The sequence below is a fragment of the Ochotona curzoniae genome, unplaced genomic scaffold (genome assembly GCF_017591425.1).
Source record: "Ochotona curzoniae isolate NIBS_2020 unplaced genomic scaffold, NIBS_Ocur_1.0 contig_2927, whole genome shotgun sequence".
Classification (NCBI taxonomy): domain Eukaryota; kingdom Metazoa; phylum Chordata; class Mammalia; order Lagomorpha; family Ochotonidae; genus Ochotona; species Ochotona curzoniae.
In genome coordinates, this window is record NW_024465654.1 from 3,035,586 (window position 1) to 3,053,706 (window position 18,121).

The 18,121-nt window shown below is 58.9% G+C and overlaps 2 protein-coding genes across 2 annotated transcripts; both read left to right on the top strand.

Annotated features, from left to right (window-relative positions):
• Positions 1-4,229: 4,229 nt before the first annotated feature.
• PTMS (parathymosin) lies at positions 4,230-8,449 on the top strand. Its single transcript, XM_040979016.1, has 5 exons — positions 4,230-4,723; positions 7,125-7,196; positions 7,381-7,459; positions 7,636-7,697; positions 7,849-8,449. Exons 1-5 carry the CDS (start codon positions 4,679-4,681, stop codon positions 7,897-7,899), a joined length of 309 nt encoding a protein of 102 aa, XP_040834950.1. The 5' UTR covers positions 4,230-4,678; the 3' UTR covers positions 7,900-8,449.
• A 2,249-nt stretch (positions 8,450-10,698) lies between these two features.
• On the top strand, positions 10,699-16,505 carry LAG3 (lymphocyte activating 3). The gene is made up of 8 exons (XM_040979017.1): positions 10,699-11,104; positions 11,381-11,525; positions 11,831-12,072; positions 12,663-12,926; positions 13,273-13,548; positions 15,424-15,657; positions 15,918-16,042; positions 16,296-16,505. Exons 1-8 carry the CDS (start codon positions 11,044-11,046, stop codon positions 16,446-16,448), a joined length of 1,500 nt encoding a protein of 499 aa, XP_040834951.1. The 5' UTR covers positions 10,699-11,043; the 3' UTR covers positions 16,449-16,505.
• The last annotated feature ends 1,616 nt before the right edge of the window (positions 16,506-18,121 follow it).

The window sequence follows — 18,121 nt, forward strand, 5'->3', positions numbered from 1 at the left end:
ATATAAAGACCATTTCCATCGTCGTGGAAAGTTTTATTGGACAGAGCTGGAAAGCAACCATGTGTCTTCTGGACTTTTAAGATTTATTTATTTGAAAGGCAGGCATATAATCAGAGAGAGAGAGAGAGAAAATCTTCCATCTGCTGGTTCACTTCCTAAATGACTGGGCCAGGTTGAATGAGGAAAATAGAAGCTCCATTCGGATTCCCCACATAGATGCCATTGGCCCAGGCCACCTTTGGCGTCATTCCTAGGTCCATCAGCTGGAAGCTGGATCAGATGCCAGCTTCCCAAGTCGGGCATAACCTGCAGCGCCACAATACCAGTTCTCTTGGGGACTTCTTAAGGGCCCATAAAGGCTTCTTTTGAAGAATGCATGTTGGGGACAGAAGAAGGTTGGGAAGTAACAAACCACTCTAGGCATTAAAGCCAAAGAGGCCGTGAAGGCAGAGTGCCAAGACTCCAAAGGAGAGCCACGATGTGCAACTTCTTGCTGGAGAGAGCTCACGGAGAAGCAGAGAAGCCGACTGTGGACCGTCACTGCAGCATCGCAGGTTAAGCCACTATTTGGGATACTGGACTGGTTCAAGTCCTGGCTGCTCCACTCCTGATCCAGCTGCCTGCTAGGCCCCAGGAAAGCAGCACAGCGTGACCCGAGTACTTGGGCCTCTGCCACTCACGTGGGAAGCCCAGATCAGTTCCAGTCTCTTGGTATTGGTTTGGCATAGCCCTAATTATCAGGGCAATTTGGGGACTGAAGGAGCAGATGGACACTCTCTCTCATCTCTCACTCTGAATTGCCTTTCAAATACATTAAAAACAAAACGAAACAAAAACTTTCAGTTGTGATTTTCAAACCATATCAGATGGTGACCACCAGGACATCAGCAGTTAATGAGAAAAAGGCAACAGGCTATGTGTTCCCAGCCTACTTAAAGGAATCAGGTTGAGCGGATTTGGAAAACTTGAGTCCTAAATGGTATATCAGGCTATTGAGAGCATCTTGTTTGGGGCGGAGCATTGTGCTAGCATAGGAGATGTCAGTAAGGATGGAAGGCCAAGGCCAAGGTCAAACAGAGGGCTATTTGGTGCTGAGGACAGCATGTAGAAGTAGAGTCCACAGAGTGTGAAGAGATTTGGGAAGCAACGAAGTCCTGCGGAGACCACGGCTGTGGGCTGTCGGCTTGCCTGGCGGAAAGACAGCCCGAGATCCACATCCCTTATCAGGCTGGACTTTGACTCGGTAAGCTCGCTGCATCGATTCCTGGAGTGCAAGGACCTGGTAGTAACAGGAGCTTCAAAAAGCTGAAATGCAAGACTCCAAGCTGGACGTGCAGGGCAGAGAGAAGCCTGCTGGTTTTCAGTGAACTTGAGACATGAGCAGAGTTGAGGATGGATGAGATTGGTGAAGCTGACTGTGCTCACACTCAGTGTTCATACTTTAGTGGTATTATGACGAATAGGGATCCAAGTTAGGCTGGCTTCGCTCTCTCTCTGGGAGTTCCAGCTCCACTGACTCCACTAAGATTTGAGGGGAAGGGGAACAGAAAGGCAGTCCCTGGGAGTGGAATGGAGCTAAGACGCCCAATGAAGAACGGAGATAGCCAGGTACTCAGGGTTCTGTCCTCCGACGCCTTGGCTGAGGACTAGCCCTTCCCTAGCACTCAGCCTGTCGCTGGACAGAGGGAAGCGCTGACCAGGAGGGACCTGAAGCTAGTAGGGTCCAGCGCCTTCCAAGCACAGCAGCGTGGTTAATTTCCAGTCTGTTGGGGCCCCAACTCAGAGTTTCCAGGGGGCTCAGCCTGCCTTGTTCTCACCTGCTCTCCTTTTTTCCCACCTCCAGAAAGACGTGTAAGAAACACAGGCAAGCAAGCAAGCGGTAGGCTCTCAATCTGACTGTGGACTTCTGAATTCTAGGGACAGGCGAGCCTCCACAAAAGCCTCAAGAAACAGGTCTTAAGGAAGCATCAAGCATTTCCTTCCCTGGACCCTGGGGGGACACTGACCCCAGGAGTGTGATGGTCGGTCTGCAGTCACATGTCCGCCCCCAAGTCTCAGGTCCAGCTTCTTGGCGAGGCCAAGACTGTCAGGCACAGGTCTGCTGTCCAACCAGAGCCGGAAGACACGAAGCCAGTCCATCCAGGCTCCAGCATCTGAAGTCTTGTCCCTGGAGTCCCCGAGGACCTGGGTGTCCACGCTCTCAGAAACGGCACGCTCTCCCTTGGGCCTTGGGGCAGGATTCTCATTCTCTGCCTCTCCATCTCCCTGGAATTTTCCACTGCAGCTGCCTCGCTCCTAGACACCCCTCCCCGGGAAAAATTCCCGGCTCCCTCCTCCTTCCCTTCCCTAATCACACCTCGATCCCACCCCCAGCCCAGAGGCCCAGCCCACAGTCCGGCCCACCCCACACAAACTCCTGGAGAAACCAGGCACCTAGTCCCCTCAATAGACCGGGAGAAGGAGGGTCCCCCTCTGTCTTCGGGGGGCGTGGAGAAAGGACCCTGGAGGGGATGGTCCCTTGTGGGGCTGGAGTGGGGGGAGTGGCACTCCTCACATCCCCATATAAGGCAGGGCGAGCAGCGAGGCTCCTCGATTGGCTGATTCAAATGAGCATTCCACCTGGCAACAGGGTTTCTATTGGCTCTTAGGAAAAATAGGAGGAAGGTGGATGGAGGTTGTTGGTGGCGGTGATTGGAGGGGGGAGGGGAGTGGAGGTGACCTGAGTGGGGGGCGGTTACCAGGGCAACAGGGTAAGAGCCCAGCAGGGTGTCCGAGACTGCGGGAGGGGCTGGGCGGTGGAGGGAGAGGCCAGAGGGAAAAGGAGGGCTGGAGGGAGCAAGACTGGGAGGTGAGGGGGTGACCAAGGGTGGGGGGAGATAAATGGAGCTGGAGAGAAGCACAGAGATGGAGACGTGAGAGATCCTCGCAGAAGACATGAGCCAATGACTCAGAGAGGCAAGACTGAGAGATGGGGATGGAAAAAGCTCCGAGGAAAGATGGACTGAGTCGGGCCAGGAAAAAGCTGGGTGGGGCCCGAGATCTCGAAGCGGGTCAGAGAGATTGAGAGGTGTGGACACTCAGGGACTCAAAGATGATGTTGTTCAGCGTTCGAACATTAAGCAATGATGAGTGATTAGCGTATTTTTTTTAAGAAAATGAGCAGAAGTAAGATGAATACGTGTACGCACACCAGATATGTCTTTTACGCTCACGCACCTTCCGGATCGCTACTTAGCAGACGTCCTGGTCCCTGACCCCGAGTTCCCAGGCTGTTCCAACAGATAGGAGAGCAAGGTTCTGGGGGACCTGGACCCCAGGAAACGTGCAAAGGAAGCACCTAAAATGCAGAAAGGTTGGGACAAGCTGGCAGAAAAGAGCGAAGCAGAGAGGGAAGATTTAAAAAAAAAAAAAAATGAGGACATCAGAGTTGTGAGAACCAGCGAGGGACAGAGCGCCAGGTGAAGAGTCGGGAAGGAGCGGAGAACTGGACGGGCGGAACGGGGTCCCCGCGAGCACGGGAGAGAAGTCAGGATGGCAGATGTGCCAGGCAATTAAACAAACGACTGAGACAGAGGGGTCGGGTGGGAAAACAGAAGGATCGGGCAAATAAACAGGCGAGGTGGGCGAGAAGGGGAGGTGGACGTCAGGTGCGACAGGGCACGGGAGGCTGCGAGAGCCGCTGCCTCCCTGCAGCTCCCAGGAGCCCGAGAGCCGGGTCGGACTTGGCAGGAGCCAGCTCTGCTGCGCTGCCCTTCCTGCCCTCGCACCCCTTTCCCCCCTTGCCACCCGGGGCCTGTAGAGGGAAGACGAGAGCCAGCGTGGTGTGGAAATAGTCTCGCAGCCCTCCTCCTGGGCAGCTTTTGCCTTCTCCAATACCTGTGCTGCCTCGCCATCCGCTCCCCCTACACACACACACGCACACACGCACACACACCCCTTGGGACGACAATGTCAGGGCTTTTTCGGGGTCAGTAGGATTCTGGCCACCTCTCGAGTCCGCCCCCAGAAGACAGACTCCGGCACTCCGGCAGACAGCAGGTCGGGACTGGGGAGAGGCGCCTCCCCGCAGGAACCCCACCCCTTCCCACCTCCGCGCCCCACTCCTCTCCCCGCGGCCGTCAGTCTCTCCATTTCCCCTCTCCTCCACCACCAACTCCCCGGTCTCGGCCCTCCCTCCCGCCTCTCGCTCTCCCTCCCCTCGCTTTCATCCTCCTATCCCCACCTCTCCAACCTCCTCTTTCATCCTCCTCCCCTCTCCTCTCCTCCCCGCTCCCGCCTGCCCCACCCCTGGGAAGCCCCTCCCGTCGGGCAGCGCCGCCTTATAAGCGGGTTCCCTGGCCGGGGGCGGCAGCGGCTGGTCGGCGGCAGCTCTGCTGGTCTGCGGGGGCGGCCGAAGCGGCAGGACCCAGCGAGCGATCGCGGCCGGAGCGCGCCGGCCACCGCCCGCACCGCCCTCCGGACGGCCGCAGCCCTGCGGGTCTCCGCTCCAGACCCACCTCCGCCCCACCCCGCGCGCCTCTGCCGCCTCTTCCAGAGAGCCAGCTCGCCGAGCGGCCGCCGCTGCCGCTGCCGCCGCCGCTACCGCGCCAGATTCCGGCCGCGGCCACCCTCCGCCGTCCAGGGCTCCTCCGTCTCGGCCCCGGGACCTCGGCTTCCCGCCAGCCCCGGCCCCGGCACCATGTCGGAGAAGAGCGTGGAGGCAGCGGCCGAGTTGAGCGCCAAGGTACTGGCGGGGGCGGCTGCGGCCCGGACCCACCTCACCGCACCCCGGCCGCCCTCTCCCGACGGCCGCGCGCGGCCCTCGCACGCCCGGGTGTCCCCGCGGACCCCACGGCGCCCCCTCGGCCCCCCGCCCGCCGGGCCTGGCGCCGCTCACCCCGCCGCGCGCGCCCTCTAGCGGCCGCCGCGCTCCGGGCCTCGCCAAGCCGGGCCCGCGCCCGCGCCCGCGTCCCCACCCTCGGCTGCCCACCCGCGCGGCCGCCGCGTCCAGCCCGTGCTGCACGCCGTCGCAGCCCTCCGGGGCTCGCTCGGCCGAGGCTCCTCGCGCGCGTTCCAGGCCTCCGCTTGCAGCTTGCCCTCACGTCACCCGTGCTGGGCCGTTCGGGGAGAGCCCTGCGTGTCCGCGGGACGCTCCCGGGAGGCGGCTGCGCCCAGCCCCTCCCCTCGTAGCCCCGGACGGCTGCAGCCTCGGCGTTCTGCTCCGCTCGCATCTGCCCGTCGGCACCCCTTCTTCCCCCGCCGCTCGCGTCCAGCTTTCTTTTCTCCTCCTCCCACCGCCCACTCCCATTAATTCCTCAAAATCAGAAGGGGGACGGGAATCGCCCAGGAAAAGGAGGAGGCTCGGCCTTGCGGGACTTGCGCCTGCAGCTGCCCTTGCCCTCCTCGGCTCTGCTCTCCCCCCTGTGCCCTTGCCTTGCCAGCAGCCGCCTTCTCATTTCCCTCTGGAGCCTGCCGGAGTGTCGCTTAGGGAAATGAACGAAATGAACGCGGCCAGGCTTTGGGGGCTGGGAGCCCGCTTTTGCAGGGGTTTGCCAGGGGTCCCTCACAAGCCTGTAAGGGAAAGGGGCACCTGTGGGGTTTCAGGGCCCTGGGGGCTGGACTGTGAGACCCCTTCCCCCCAAGATGTGTTGGTGTGGCCCCTCCTGGGAGGGAGGCAGCTGGCAACGCGGTGGCGGCACGTGACGTCGCGAGTAGGTGTCTTTGTATGTCTGAAATCAAGCGGGCGTGCGGGGCTTCTCGTGCCAGGTACATGCGTTCGGGTGGAGACGGAGCCATGTCACGGCTTTGTGGGAGTGGGTTGCCCAACCACGCTTTGGCCCGATGTCCCAGCGGCAGCCAAGTGTCCGCCAATGGCTGAGCACCCCTCTGTGTGTGTGTGCGCGTGGGAGCCGCTTGGCAGGGACTGACCGTTAGGGTCCAGGTCACAGGCCCGCCTGGAAGACCGGTCATGGCAGGACGGTGACCGGAGAACAGGACCCGCCCCTTGTACTTTGCTCCCTGGCATCCTCTCCCCCTCCCACCAGCAGCCCGCATAGGAATCTTGGGGCAAAAAAAAAAAAAAAAAAAGGAACTTGGGGGCAGGGCCCTGCACACCTGCTGTTAGGCTTCCAGGAGGAGGCCCATGGCCCCTTGGTTGTCCTGACCTAGACTGTAGGTGGGAGCTTGCCAGGCTGTGGGAAATGCCACCCCAAGTTTGTGGCAAACATGGAGACAGCGAAGGGGGTGCAGGAGGAAGGCAGTCTGAGTGCAGCCCGCCTCCCTCCCAGTGCTCTGCACATGGCCACCCACTGTGCACCAGGCCCTGCTCCTAGTCCCAGGTCCTGTTCCAGGAGGGACACACCCTCCTGGGCTGACGCGGTGCTCATCCACTCGGGAGGCAGGGACACAGTGGATCGAATCACGCAAGGACACCTACAGTGTCAGCCCATGCCTGGGGTGGAGTCCAGAGGGGACTCTCACGTGGGTGTCCCCTGCCAGTCCTATCAGAGTGGGACATCGAGGCTCTGCCCATTGGGATCTGGAGAGAAGGACAGGCACTCGCCCCCTCCCTACCACAGGCCTTGCTGCTCTCTTCCCACCTCCCGTGTTACGTTTCCACTGGCCAGGGCTGCTGCTCCTCCCCCTTGGTCCCTGCACAGACCTGGGAGGAGGAGCCAGCTGTGTTTGGACGGTGCAGGATGGAGATGGGGGACCCTGCTCTTGTGGTGTCTGGCCAAGTAGGAGCAGGAGGCTAGGGGAGACGGGGAGGGCTGCCCGGGAGACAGGACTCAGGAAAAGGAGGTAGACAAAAGGCAGAGCTGGGCGGGCCCTGGCGGGAGGGGGTGGGGCCTGGAGCCAGGGCAGGCAGATGGAGGGACTGAGGAGGGCCAGGCGAGGTTCCGGCTGCCTCCAGGCTGTGGGAACCAGCTGCTCCTGCTCCCTGCTCCCCTTTCTTGGCCACCTGCCCAACCACCTCAAGTCTCCGTCCCTTTGTGATCCCGACAGGAGGGACTTGGGACCTCTAAGTGGCTGCCTTCTTCACGTCCTTCCCCTGGCATGGGGGAAGAACCGCGGCTGGGGGAAGGTGAGGAGCCAAGGGCCGGGGGCTGCCATGGTGCTGAGTGACCGCCTCCCTCCTTTGCCAGGACTTAAAGGAGAAAAAGGAGAAGGTGGAGGAGAAGGCCAGCCGGAAAGAGCGGAAGAAAGAGGTGGTGGAGGTGTGTAGAGGTCGTGGGCAAGAGGCCACGCATGTCCTCCCTGTGGGCATCACTTCCTGCCAGTGGGTCCTCCCGGGGGGGCTGGCCCTGCCTGCTCCACCGGGACACTCCTCCCAGCTCCTGTCACCTGCTGGTGGGTGACCTGACCTCTCACTTCTGCATCCCCCCACCCCTCCCCTGCCAGGAAGAGGAGAACGGAGCTGAGGAAGAGGAGGAAGAAGCAGCTGAGGATGGAGAAGAAGAGGATGAAGGGGAAGAAGAAGGTGGGGAGGGGAAGGGGTGGTTGGGCTGGGAGTCAGGGCTCAGAGGACCAGCAAGTATGATAGGCCAGGGTGCCAGGGTGGGTGTGCCCAACTGGAGCAGGGCTGAGGGCCACCACGGCAGGGGTCCCCGCCGCAGCTTCCTGCCCTTCCCCAATGACCCATTTCTGGCTCCTCAGATGAGGAAGAAGAAGAGGAGGATGACGAAGGGCCCGCGCTGAAGAGAGCTGCCGAAGAGGAGGTTTGGGCCGGGCCGCGGGGCCTGAGGGGCTGTCAGGGAAGCAGCTGGGGCTGGCCGCAGAGCCTGTGACGGCTCGGGTGGGGGCTGGAGCCTGAGCCTGGGGAGGTCTCTCCCACATCACAGCTGCCCCTGTTCTCTCTCCTGCCCACAGGATGAAGCGGATCCCAAGCGGCAGAAGACAGAAAATGGGGCGTCGGCATGAGCCCCACCTGCCAGTGGCTGGGGCAGGAGACCCTTGGCGGGGAGCTGGAGAGGGCTGGGGACAGCAAGTGCAGCAACCACTCTTTGCCGGGCTCCCTGCCCTGGGCGCCATGCCAGAGCTACCCCCCTCTCCCTTCTCCCCGGCTTTCTCATTTCCCCTTCTCCATCACTGTCCCCTTCCACCTTCACTCTGCCATGGTTCTCCATCCATCTCAGCTCCCAGCTGGTCCCCAGTGCGCCTTGCTTGCCCCTCCCTTCTCCTCCTCCTCCCCTTCCTCTTCCTCTTCTCTCTCCCAGCCCTCTGGTGGCCTCCTCTTCCTTACCACTGCACACGCACGCACACACACACACACACACACCACACACCCCAGCCTCATGTCCCACCACATCCATCCCTCTCCTGCCTGACCCCTGGCTCTTCCCTCAAAGCCCCTTCTCTCAGACAGCGCCAGGCCGGGGTGGGCCGGGGTTTGGGGCCAAGCCCCACAGCTGCCCCCCTCCCCTCCCCTTTTTGTATAATTTAATAAAGAAACGGTCGCGCTTCTGTTTTTAACCTGTCTCCTGCTTTACCAGGTTCTGGTCAGTGCAGGTTAGGGCAAAGGTTGGGGAGACAGGAGAGAGGCAGGGGACTGACCTCACTGGCTACTGGGATGCTCCTGTGGACAGCAGAGCCCTGAGCAGCAGCTTGGCACAGTGGACAGATCTCCACTCCGGCCTTGAGATGCAGCTTCCTGCAGTGGTCACTTTGGGAGGCAGCAGGTGGTGGTGATGGTTGACGTACTTGTATCTCTCCCACCCCTGCTGAAGGTCTGGGTTTCTGCCTTCAGCCTGTCCCAGCCCCTGTTATTGAGGGCATCTGGGGAGTGAACCAGCTCACGCACTCTGCTTTAAATAGTTTAAAAAAAAAAAAAAAACACTGCTACCCATGACTCAAGAAGACAAGATCAGCCCTGGAGTTGGGGGAGACCAACTTCGTCGTATAGGCAGTCAGGAGTCCTGTTTTAATTTCTTGGAGCTGCTGCTCCCCAGCCGTACACACTTCCCTGCTAACCCACAGAGAAGCCTGACTGCTGAGCCCAGTGGAAAGCTACCAGCTCTATTGTGCTGAACCAGGCAAATAGAAACAGCCCCAGAAACAGGAAGTCCCGCCTCTGGGGTGGGAGAGGGCTGCCAAGCCTGCCAAGCCTGGGTGTGAACCCCCTGGGATCTGCTGTGTAAGAGCTGCCTCTGACTGGCATGCAGGTTGAGCAGGGCTCCTGACTCCCAGGCCTGCTGAGCGTTCTGTCACCTGCCCTCCAACTGGCCCAGTTTGGCTCTCCGGGCTTGGCTGGGGAACAAGTGCTGTCAGTAAAAGGCTTCCTTCCCTGGTTCTCTATGCACATAATCCCAGCACAGAGGTGCTGGGTGTGTGCAACAGGTGGGCAGACAATCTCCCCAGCAGGTAAGTGAAGTGAGGGTCAGAACTAGACAGCACTGGGCTTCAGCCTTCTTCGTATTCCCCACTGGACCTGACAGGTATTGAGTAATGCCTCACTTTATTCTCTATACAACGAGCAGGGAGATGTTGAGATTTCACAAGTTCACATCAAGTGTCCCAAGACAATACCTAACACAAGATGAGGGTTCAGCACACTGCAGTGATTCTCACCAGCCCATGGTCACACTTCTTCCCAGACCTATCGTTTTTCAAAAGATCTCAAACAGAAAAAGTGATAAAGAGACAGAGATCTTCCATTCACTGGGTCATACCTCAAATGCCCACAAGAGCAGGGCAGGGCCAGACCAAAGCCAGCAGTCAGGAATTCTATCCAGGTCTCCCACGTGGGCAGTGAGAATCCAGGTGCTTGGAGCATCACACACTATGTCCCAGATGGTTTAGCAGGTGGCTGGATCAGAAGCACAGGCTTGAATGAGGCACTCTTACACAAGATGTGGGCATCCCAAGCAGTGGCTTAACTCCTGCTGTGGCATTCACCGAGACCTACATTAAAGAAAAATTACTGATTTGTGAGAGCTCTCTCATGATACTGGCTCGCTCCGTCAATGCCTGCAGCTACAGCCAAGAGTCTAGAACTCCACCCAGGTCTCCCACATGGATGGGAGGGACTCAGTTTACTTCTTTTCTAAAGATTTATTTATTTTATTAAAAAGACAGACTTACAGAGAGCAGATAAAGATCTTTCATCTGCTGGATCACTCCCCAGATGGCTATCTGGGGAGTGGGAAGAGCTGAGTGGGAAGTGGAGCAGCCAGGACGCGAACCAGCTGCCATGCGTGATCCTGGAATTTGCAGGTGAAGGCTTAGCCCGTTAAGGCTAATCATGCCAGGCCCAGGGACCCAATGTCATGGGTTACAGTTAAACCGGAATCACAGCAGAGCTGGGTCTTGAACCCAGGCACCCCCTTGCATGGGATGCAGGCACCCTAAACATCATGAGCAGTGAAGCCACTTTAGGGATGGGTGGGGAGGTTAAGCAAACAAAGGAGAGGAATACCCAGAATGGAGCTTGTCAAACCACACAGCAAGTGTGACTGCTGGGGCTGGAGGAAGGGCAGTTGGAGGGCAGTGTGCTCCCGCGGGGGCAATGGGAGCCGCGGGCAGACTCGGGGAAGGAGAGGGGACAGTGGGGAGACCCGGGGCTGAGGAAGTAAACAGGGGAGTGAGGCCACAGGGGTGGAGGGTGATGCTGCTGGGAATCAACCCCCTCAGACTTTCCACTGCGAAGCGAAACCGTGAGCCCTGGGGTGTGGGGGGCGGGCAGCAGCATCGGGGAGGGGAAGTGGGGAAGGTGAAGGGAAGACAGAAGGACCGGGCCAGGACCCGGGGAGCAGCAGAGCTGCCCGGCTGCACTCACAGCCTCCAAGGAACTTCTGCGCTCTGCACTCCCCAGCTGGCCTCCAGGGACAACACCCACTCCCTCCTCCCAAGGCTGTAATCCATCTTCCTTCCCCCAGCTCCAGCTCCAGCCTGTGGTCGTTGGTCCTTCACTGCTCTCTCTCCTAGTCCCTCCCTGGTCCCAAGCCCCCCACCCTTTCCTCTAGCGTCCCTTCCTCCACGTCCCTCCTTGCAGAACCTCTGTTGTACCAAGCCCCCCTCTCTCCCGGCTCCAGAGGCTGGCTCCTTGTGGCCAGGGTCTCAGGGGAGATGAGGGAGGTTCCCTTCCTGGGTTTGCTGCTTCTGCACCTGCTGCTGTGGTCAGCTCCAGGTAAGACCAGGACAGCGGGAGGGCTGACCTCCAAGCCTACTGGCTGGGGTCTGCAGGGGCCACCCAGAACCAGCATGGACATCCCGTGCCCTGTGGCAGATTCTTCTGACACCTTTCTTGGGATGTTCCTTCCACCTGCAAAGCCTCGCTTAGGGTCCCCCTGGGCTGGGAAAGGACAGAGCCCCACAGCCTGGCATCTCGCACCCCTAGGTAGGACTTGGGGCTCCTCCTTTGCTCCTCTGCTCCCTGCCTACTCCCTTCTCTTCTGGTCCCCAGTGGTGGCTCCAGGGCCCGAGTGGGTCCCAGTGGTGTGGGCCCAGGAGGGCGCTCCTGCTCAGCTCCCCTGCAGTCCCGCAGTGCCCCCGCAGGATCTGAGTCTTCTGCGAAGAGGAAAGGTCGTCTGGCAGCATCAACCGGACAGGTAGGAACCCCAAAGGTGGGCACCAAAGCCTCCCAGACTTGGGTGCAGCAACCCCTCACCCAAGCCGCTGTTTCAACTTTTCCTGCCATCACAAACCTCTCCTGCCCTTCCTCGGCCTTTACACCTTGTCCACTGTCTTGCGTACACGCCTCTCCCATCTGGAAGCCATGGGGGCCCCGGGGGAGGAGGGGGTCAGGCACCCTTGCTCGGCAGAGCGCTCTCCTAGGGTGGGCACACTCGTCCTCAAAAGTGTGACAGCTAGCCCCTCTGCAAAGCCTCAATCCCACTCTGTCTCTTCCCCGCAGCGTCCCGCCCGCGGGGCCCCAGCGCTACACCGTGCTCAGAGTGGAGCATGGAGGCCTGCGCAGTGGGAGGCTGCCCCTGCAGCCCCGCGTGCAGCTGGACGAGCGTGGCCTGCAGCGCGGGGACTTCTCACTGTGGCTGCGCCCGGCTCAGCGCGCCGACGCCGGCAAGTACAGCGCCGTCGTGAGCCTCGGAGGCCGCCACTTCAACTGCCGCCTCCGGCTGCGCGTGGGCCAGGCCTCTAGTAGGTGGGGCCGGGATGAGGGGGAGAGGGACAGGGAAGGAGGGCTCCAAGAACCCCCCTGCGCTCCCCCCACCCAGCCCGCCCCGGATCGGGTTGGGGAGGGCAGGAAGCGCCCCGGCTGAGGCTACGCCCTAAGTCCTGCCTAGCGCTTCCCGGAGGATGGAGGAAGGGGGTGGGCCACATGATGGCGGGAGTAAGAGGGCACCCCTGGGGAAGCACGCGTAAGGGCTGTCGTTTGGAGAGGCTGTGTCACCCCGTGGGCTCCCCGCACCCGCAGCGGGATGCCCCATAGAACGGGGAGGCGAGCATCTGGGGGAGGGAGGAGGGTGTGAGGGACTGAAATGATTCATTTCAAACAACAACAGCCCAAGGGGGTGGGCTCCTCAGGCAAGGAGGGGAGGAAGTCCCGGGCCTGCTTAGGGGACAGCCCCCCCCCCCCCCACGTACGTTAGCAATTCCAGATCTAGGCGGGAGGGGGGCAATATGCTGGAGGAGGGGGAGGTCTGTGTTTGCAGAGCCTTCCCACGTGGTGGGCAGCGGTGCTGGGAAGTGGGGGGAGGGACCGAGCAAGTCTCGTGTGTCCCTGGCAGTGACCGCCAGTCCCCCGCGGGCTCTCAGGATCTCCGACTGGGTGGTTTTGAACTGCTCCTTCAGCCGCCCAGACCGCCCAGCTTCTGTGCACTGGTTCCGGGGCCAGGGCCGAATCCCTGTCCCCAAGTCCCCCCAGCACTACTTCGCGGAAAGCTTCCTCTTCCTGCCCGAGGTCAGCCGCCTGGATTCTGGACCCTGGGGCTGCGTCCTCACCTACGCAGATGGTTTCAATGTCTCCATCACATACAACCTCACTGTGTTGGGTAACTGACACCCCAGTTTGCCCTGACCACAACCCCTTCCTGCCTCCCCCTTTCCTGCCCCATGAACGTCCTAGGGCCAGGTTTTTGGCAACTTGTCTTGTTGCTCTGGGCCCCACTGTCTGACCCTTTCAGCTGCCACCTGTTTCTTCTGGCTTTTCCTGGGCTGTTCAGCTTCCCTTGCCGGCCCACCTGGCATTCCTGAGCATCCTCTGTCATCCACCTGATGTCTGCCCCTAAGTGCTGTGTAGCCAGTCTATCTACTCCACCCTTTGCTGCACAAACCCCCTGCCCATCTCCCCGCTCCCAACCATGGGCTTTAGCTCCAGGGGTTGCATTTTCTCTCCAGGTTTGGAACCTCCAGCCCCCTTGACCATCTATGCTGAAGCAAATTCCAGGGTGGAACTGCCCTGTCACTTGCCTCCTGGTGGGGGGACCTTGCCTTTCCTCACGGCCAAGTGGACCCCTCCTGGGGGACGTCCTGACCTCCAAGTGGCCGGAGACAATGGCAACTTTGCTCTTGAACTGGAAGCTGTGAGCCAGACTCAGGCTGGGACCTACATCTGCCAGATCCACCTGCAGGGACAGCTGCTCAGTGCCACTGTCACCCTGGCGGTCATCACAGGTCAGCCTCAGGTGGGGAAGGAATGGCTTTCATCCCAGCAGAGCCAGGACAGGGCTGGGACTGTGCAGCTGCGTCCCGGGATCCTACTCTGCCTCTGTTCTGATCCCTGTTAGAAGCCAAAACAGAAAACCTCCTCTGACCCACACCGCCCGACTGACTGGATGTTCCACACATATCTAAGGGACTCCCCTGATCCAACCTGAGGAGGTCTGGGGTGTTAGCAGGAGGGATGCAGGAGCTGAAATAATTCCAAAGAGGTGGAATATGTTTTCTCATATCATCATCCCCTTTGGGGTCAGGGCTTGGGTTAAAATCACAAGAAGTGGCCTGGATTTGGAAGGAGTTAATAAAACGTACTGAAGGTCAGCATATGTCTTAAGCAAGAGTTTTCCAAGAAAGTAAAAGAAAAAAAAAAATCTATCTATATATATATAAAAAAGTATGTGTTTCCTGCCTGGGAGTTATTAGCTGTTTCAGATTAGCCAGATCTGCCATGTTTACCCCTGGCCACTAACTAGTGACTCCACCTCGTAGGTGCTTACTGCTGTGTTGGTTGGGTGACGAAACAAGCTGAGGGCTGATCCCAGGTCGTCCTTCCATTTTCTGGGTATCTGTGTAGATGCCCACTCCTCAGCCTCATGCGGAGTGCCATCTTTTCCCACGCCAACCTCTAGCTGTCCTTCCCGCATGAAGCTTACACCCAGTCCATACCCGCCTTTGTCCAGCATCTTCTAGAAGACTGACTTATGTCGGGCAGCTCCAGAGCAGCTCCATGGAAGAGTTAGCGTGAGCTCTGTGAATGTGAGCAGAAACTTTCACAAAGTCAGGCTCAGAGTCTGGAGTCAGCCGTCTGGGTTGCCCAGTCTTCACTGTCCTGGACACCTGCTTGGTCACAGGGAGCCCTCCGCATTTGCACTGCACAGTTTTGGGAATGCTCTGTCTTCTCTTGGGGGGGGGGGCAGTATAGCGTTCTATAAACATCCAGAAGGGAGAATGATTCAAGGGGCAGCACCAGGCACAGCCTCCGATGGGAGTTAAGGAATTATGAAAACTGCAAGGTGTATATTAATGCAGGGCCAACCCATCTGACTTACACTGAGCGTGCTCAATACAGAAGATAGGCTTGATACAGAAGGCCTGGTGTGGTGGTATAGCGTGCGATGCCAGCATTCCGTACCAGAGTACTGGGTTTAGGCCCTGGCTGCTCCACTTATGTTACAGCTCCTTGCTAATGCGCCTGGGAAGGCAGCAGAGGGACCCCTGCCCCTGACGTGGGAGACCCAAGTGGAGTTCCAGACTTCTGGGTTGGGCCATCTGGGGAGTGCAACAGGAATTAAGAGATGTTTTTCTCTGTATGTCACTCTGCCTTCCAAATAAATACTTTGAAAAAAAAAAAGATCTAAAATAAGATTTTTGAAAAGCTTTATTTATTTAATTTGAAAGGCAGATTTACAGAGAGAGAGAGTGAGAGATCTTCCATTTGCTGGTTCATTCCCGGAATGGCTGCAGTGACCAGAGCTGAGCTGATCCGAAGCCAGGAGGCAAGAGCACCTTCCAGGCCTCCCACCTGGGTGCAGGGCTCCAAGAGTGTGAACCATCCTCTGCTGCCTCCAGGCGTGTGTGTCAGCAGGAAGCTAGGATCTGAGGCAGAGTCAGACTTGAACTCAGGACGTGGGCATCCCAAGGGGTAGCTTAACAATAGGGCCAATGCCTGCCTTTGGAGTATTGTCTGGGTAAGATTGATTTAGCCATGAGCCTCACTCAGTCAGAACCTCAGGGTTCTAGGATTTGGGATTGAACCTGGGAAATGGGTCAGAATCCTAACAGCTTTTGTCCCTTTGATTTGTTGTTGTTGTTGTTGTTTGTTTGTTTCAGTAACTCCCACGTTGGCCGCTGGCTCCCTGGGGAAGTTACTCTGTGAAGTGACTCCAGCAACTGGACACGAGCGATTCATGTGGCGCTCCCTGCATAGCCCGGCCCAGTGGCGCATACCTGGCCCTTGGCTGGAGGTGCCGGAGGCCAGGCTGCTGGAGCCTTGGCAGTGCCAGCTGTACCAGGAGGAGAAGCTGCTCGGAGCGGCAGTGTACACTGCAGAGCCCTCAAGGCCAGGTCTGAACCCCATCGCAGAACTCATCTCTTCCCCTTCCAGACCATTGCCCTGGCCCCCTTCCTGGCTCTTGTTTGTTTTGTTTGGCAGTCAGGGACCTTGAGTTTTTGTCTAGGCTTAACCTACTTCTTCCCCTAATGAGCTGATTGACCCTGGACAAACCCCTCCAACCCTCTGAACCACAGGCTCCAGCACGAGGAGGTGGGACAAAGTGTTCTTTCCAACCCTTGACCTTGTACCTAACTGTGCCCTTCCTCTGCAGGTGCCCAGCACGCTGGGAGAACCCCAGGTGTCCTCCGAAACCCGCTGTCTCTCTCTGTCATGCTGGGAGCCCTCTCGCTGCTCCTGTTACTAACTGTGGCCTGTGGCATTCTGTGGAGGAGACGGGTGAGCCCACCCCCTTCGCTTGGCCTGGCCTCCCCTCAGTCCTCAGAGGGCAGTCTAGAGCCCCTACCTGTGTGTGTGTGTGTGTGTGTGTGTGTGTGTGTGTGTGTGTGTGTGATCAAGGTGGGCCTGAATTTGCTTGTGCTTGAAAGAAAGGAAAGAAGGCTGGGAAGCAGGTGGAGAAGGCAAGGGGGCCGGGGAAAAGCTTGAGCCATCTGGTTCCCTCCAGTCCTCACTCCTCCTTTCCTTCCCCCAGTGGCGACCAAGACGATTTTCTGCCTTAGAGCATGGGGCTCCCCCTCCTCATGCTCAAAGCAAGATAGAGGAGCTAGAGCCGGAAGAACTGCAGCCCGAGCCGGAACCAGAACCGGAGCCAGAGCTGGGACTGGAGCCGGGCCCGAGTCCATGAGAAAGCTCTGAGTGCCGGATGGTCCAAGCAGCAGGATCTTAGCAGCTCCAACCAAATAAACCCCTGTCAGCAGCAAGCTGACTCTGGCTCTTTCTTGTCCCTGCTGGGCCTCTGGGGACTCCCAGCCCAGCCACCTAACCTACATTCAGTCCCTGGTTCGCTCCCTCCTCTTCCCCCTTGCTGGCTTCAGCCTCTGGCTGGGTCTCACCCTCACTCTCTCCTGAGAAATCATTTCTTTGAGGCTCCAAAAAGCCCTCCCCTCTCCCCTCCCTGGCCCTCCCCTTTGTCCTCCCACCTGCAGTGTGCTGGCTGCCCTGGTTTCCTTTATATTTCTGTCCCTCTGGCCCACCCCAGCCCACGCTCAGCTACACGTTGGCACTGGGGCTTGGCCTCCAGGCCGTGGTAGGCAGACCCACGCACGTGCATGCACGCGCGCCCATGTGCATAGTGGCAAAGACCAAGTCCCCTAACCGTTCTGGAAGGCCTGCTCCTTCCTTCCTCCCCTGCCCCACCCCCACCATCCTCAGCACCCAGTGCTTTTCCTGGTCCCAGGCGTGAGAGCACACTGCCATCCAGTGGTCACTCCTTGTCACATCCCAGCCCAGTCACTGGGCCTACTGCGGGAGGCAAAAGCTCACAGCTGCAGCGGCTGAGGCTGAGTCCAGATGGGCTCCTGGCAGGCACTGTCTTTGTGGCGTGCATGCAGGCAGTGTGCGGTTGTCACATGTCCTGAGATCCCTGCCGGAGAGGGGGCTGAACAATGCATGCTTCCGGGAGATGCAGCCCTGTTTCCCCATTCCCCCGCCCAGGTTATAATCCAAGGGTGACAAAGTGGAAGGTTACAAACAAAGACTGCACGTGGGAGAAAAAATCAGCCGGTAAGACAGCTGGCCGTGACCGCAGCTCTGGGAGTCAGGAACCCGGCTTCTGGTTGCAGCTCTGTGGATGCCAGCCTCCTCGAGGCTGGGGAGGTTAAATGGGGCAATGATGGCCGCCCACCAGAATGGGTTGTTGTAAACGCTGGGCAACAAAGAGGCTTTGAAAGCAGAAATGTTTCTGCCTGTGGCATAGGATTTGTCTCATTATAACTCACTGGGGAGGAGAAAGTAGGCTCCATCCAAATAAAGCCCCTGTCATTGAAGACCCACACCCAGCTGTGACCCCTTGCTACCCGATCCTCGTAGGTGTCACTCCAACGACCCTTTTCAGCAGAGGGCATCCTCTAGCCTGTCTAGGAACCAAGTCCTAACCCTGCTGTTGGAGGGGCAAGGAGTAGAAGGACAGGGCTTTAACACTGAACCAGAGACACCCTGCAAAGGGGAACAAACTAACAACCTGTCCCTGGGGACAGAGAATGACAAGGGACGCCCTTTGCTCAGTGCAGAGCCTCGGGGAGACAGGGGCACCCCCTGAAGGTTGAATCATGACCTATTTTAGGTAACTGAGACTGAGCCCCAGGGTGGTGGTGACTTGCTTTGTCAGGCAGAGGCAGTGGCACAGGAAAGAGGAAAGTACAGGCTATGCATGGCCTTGGGATGCTCTTCCTTGTCCTGGGCTATCAGTCTTCAGGGCCCCTAGGAAGTCTCCCTAGCACCCTTCCCACCCTCGGCCCTGGGCCAGAGACAGGTGCCCCAGGACCCAGCCCTGGCCCTCCACAGCCTGGGTGGAAGCCC

What these genes read in the sequence shown, in the direction of transcription:
- PTMS (XM_040979016.1), top strand. Translation starts at nt 4,679, where the DNA reads ATGTCGGAGAAGAGCGTGGAGGCAGCGGCCGAGTTGAGCGCCAAG. An exon ending in CGGCCGAGTTGAGCGCCAAG is followed by an intron (nt 4,724 to 7,124) that starts GTACTGGCGGGG and finishes CTCCTTTGCCAG; the next exon opens with GACTTAAAGGAGAAAAAGGA. An exon ending in GGATGAAGGGGAAGAAGAAG is followed by an intron (nt 7,460 to 7,635) that starts GTGGGGAGGGGA and finishes CTGGCTCCTCAG; the next exon opens with ATGAGGAAGAAGAAGAGGAG.
- LAG3 (XM_040979017.1), top strand. Translation starts at nt 11,044, where the DNA reads ATGAGGGAGGTTCCCTTCCTGGGTTTGCTGCTTCTGCACCTGCTGCTG. An exon ending in TGGCAGCATCAACCGGACAG is followed by an intron (nt 11,526 to 11,830) that starts GTAGGAACCCCA and finishes TCTTCCCCGCAG; the next exon opens with CGTCCCGCCCGCGGGGCCCC. An exon ending in GCATTCTGTGGAGGAGACGG is followed by an intron (nt 16,043 to 16,295) that starts GTGAGCCCACCC and finishes TCCTTCCCCCAG; the next exon opens with TGGCGACCAAGACGATTTTC.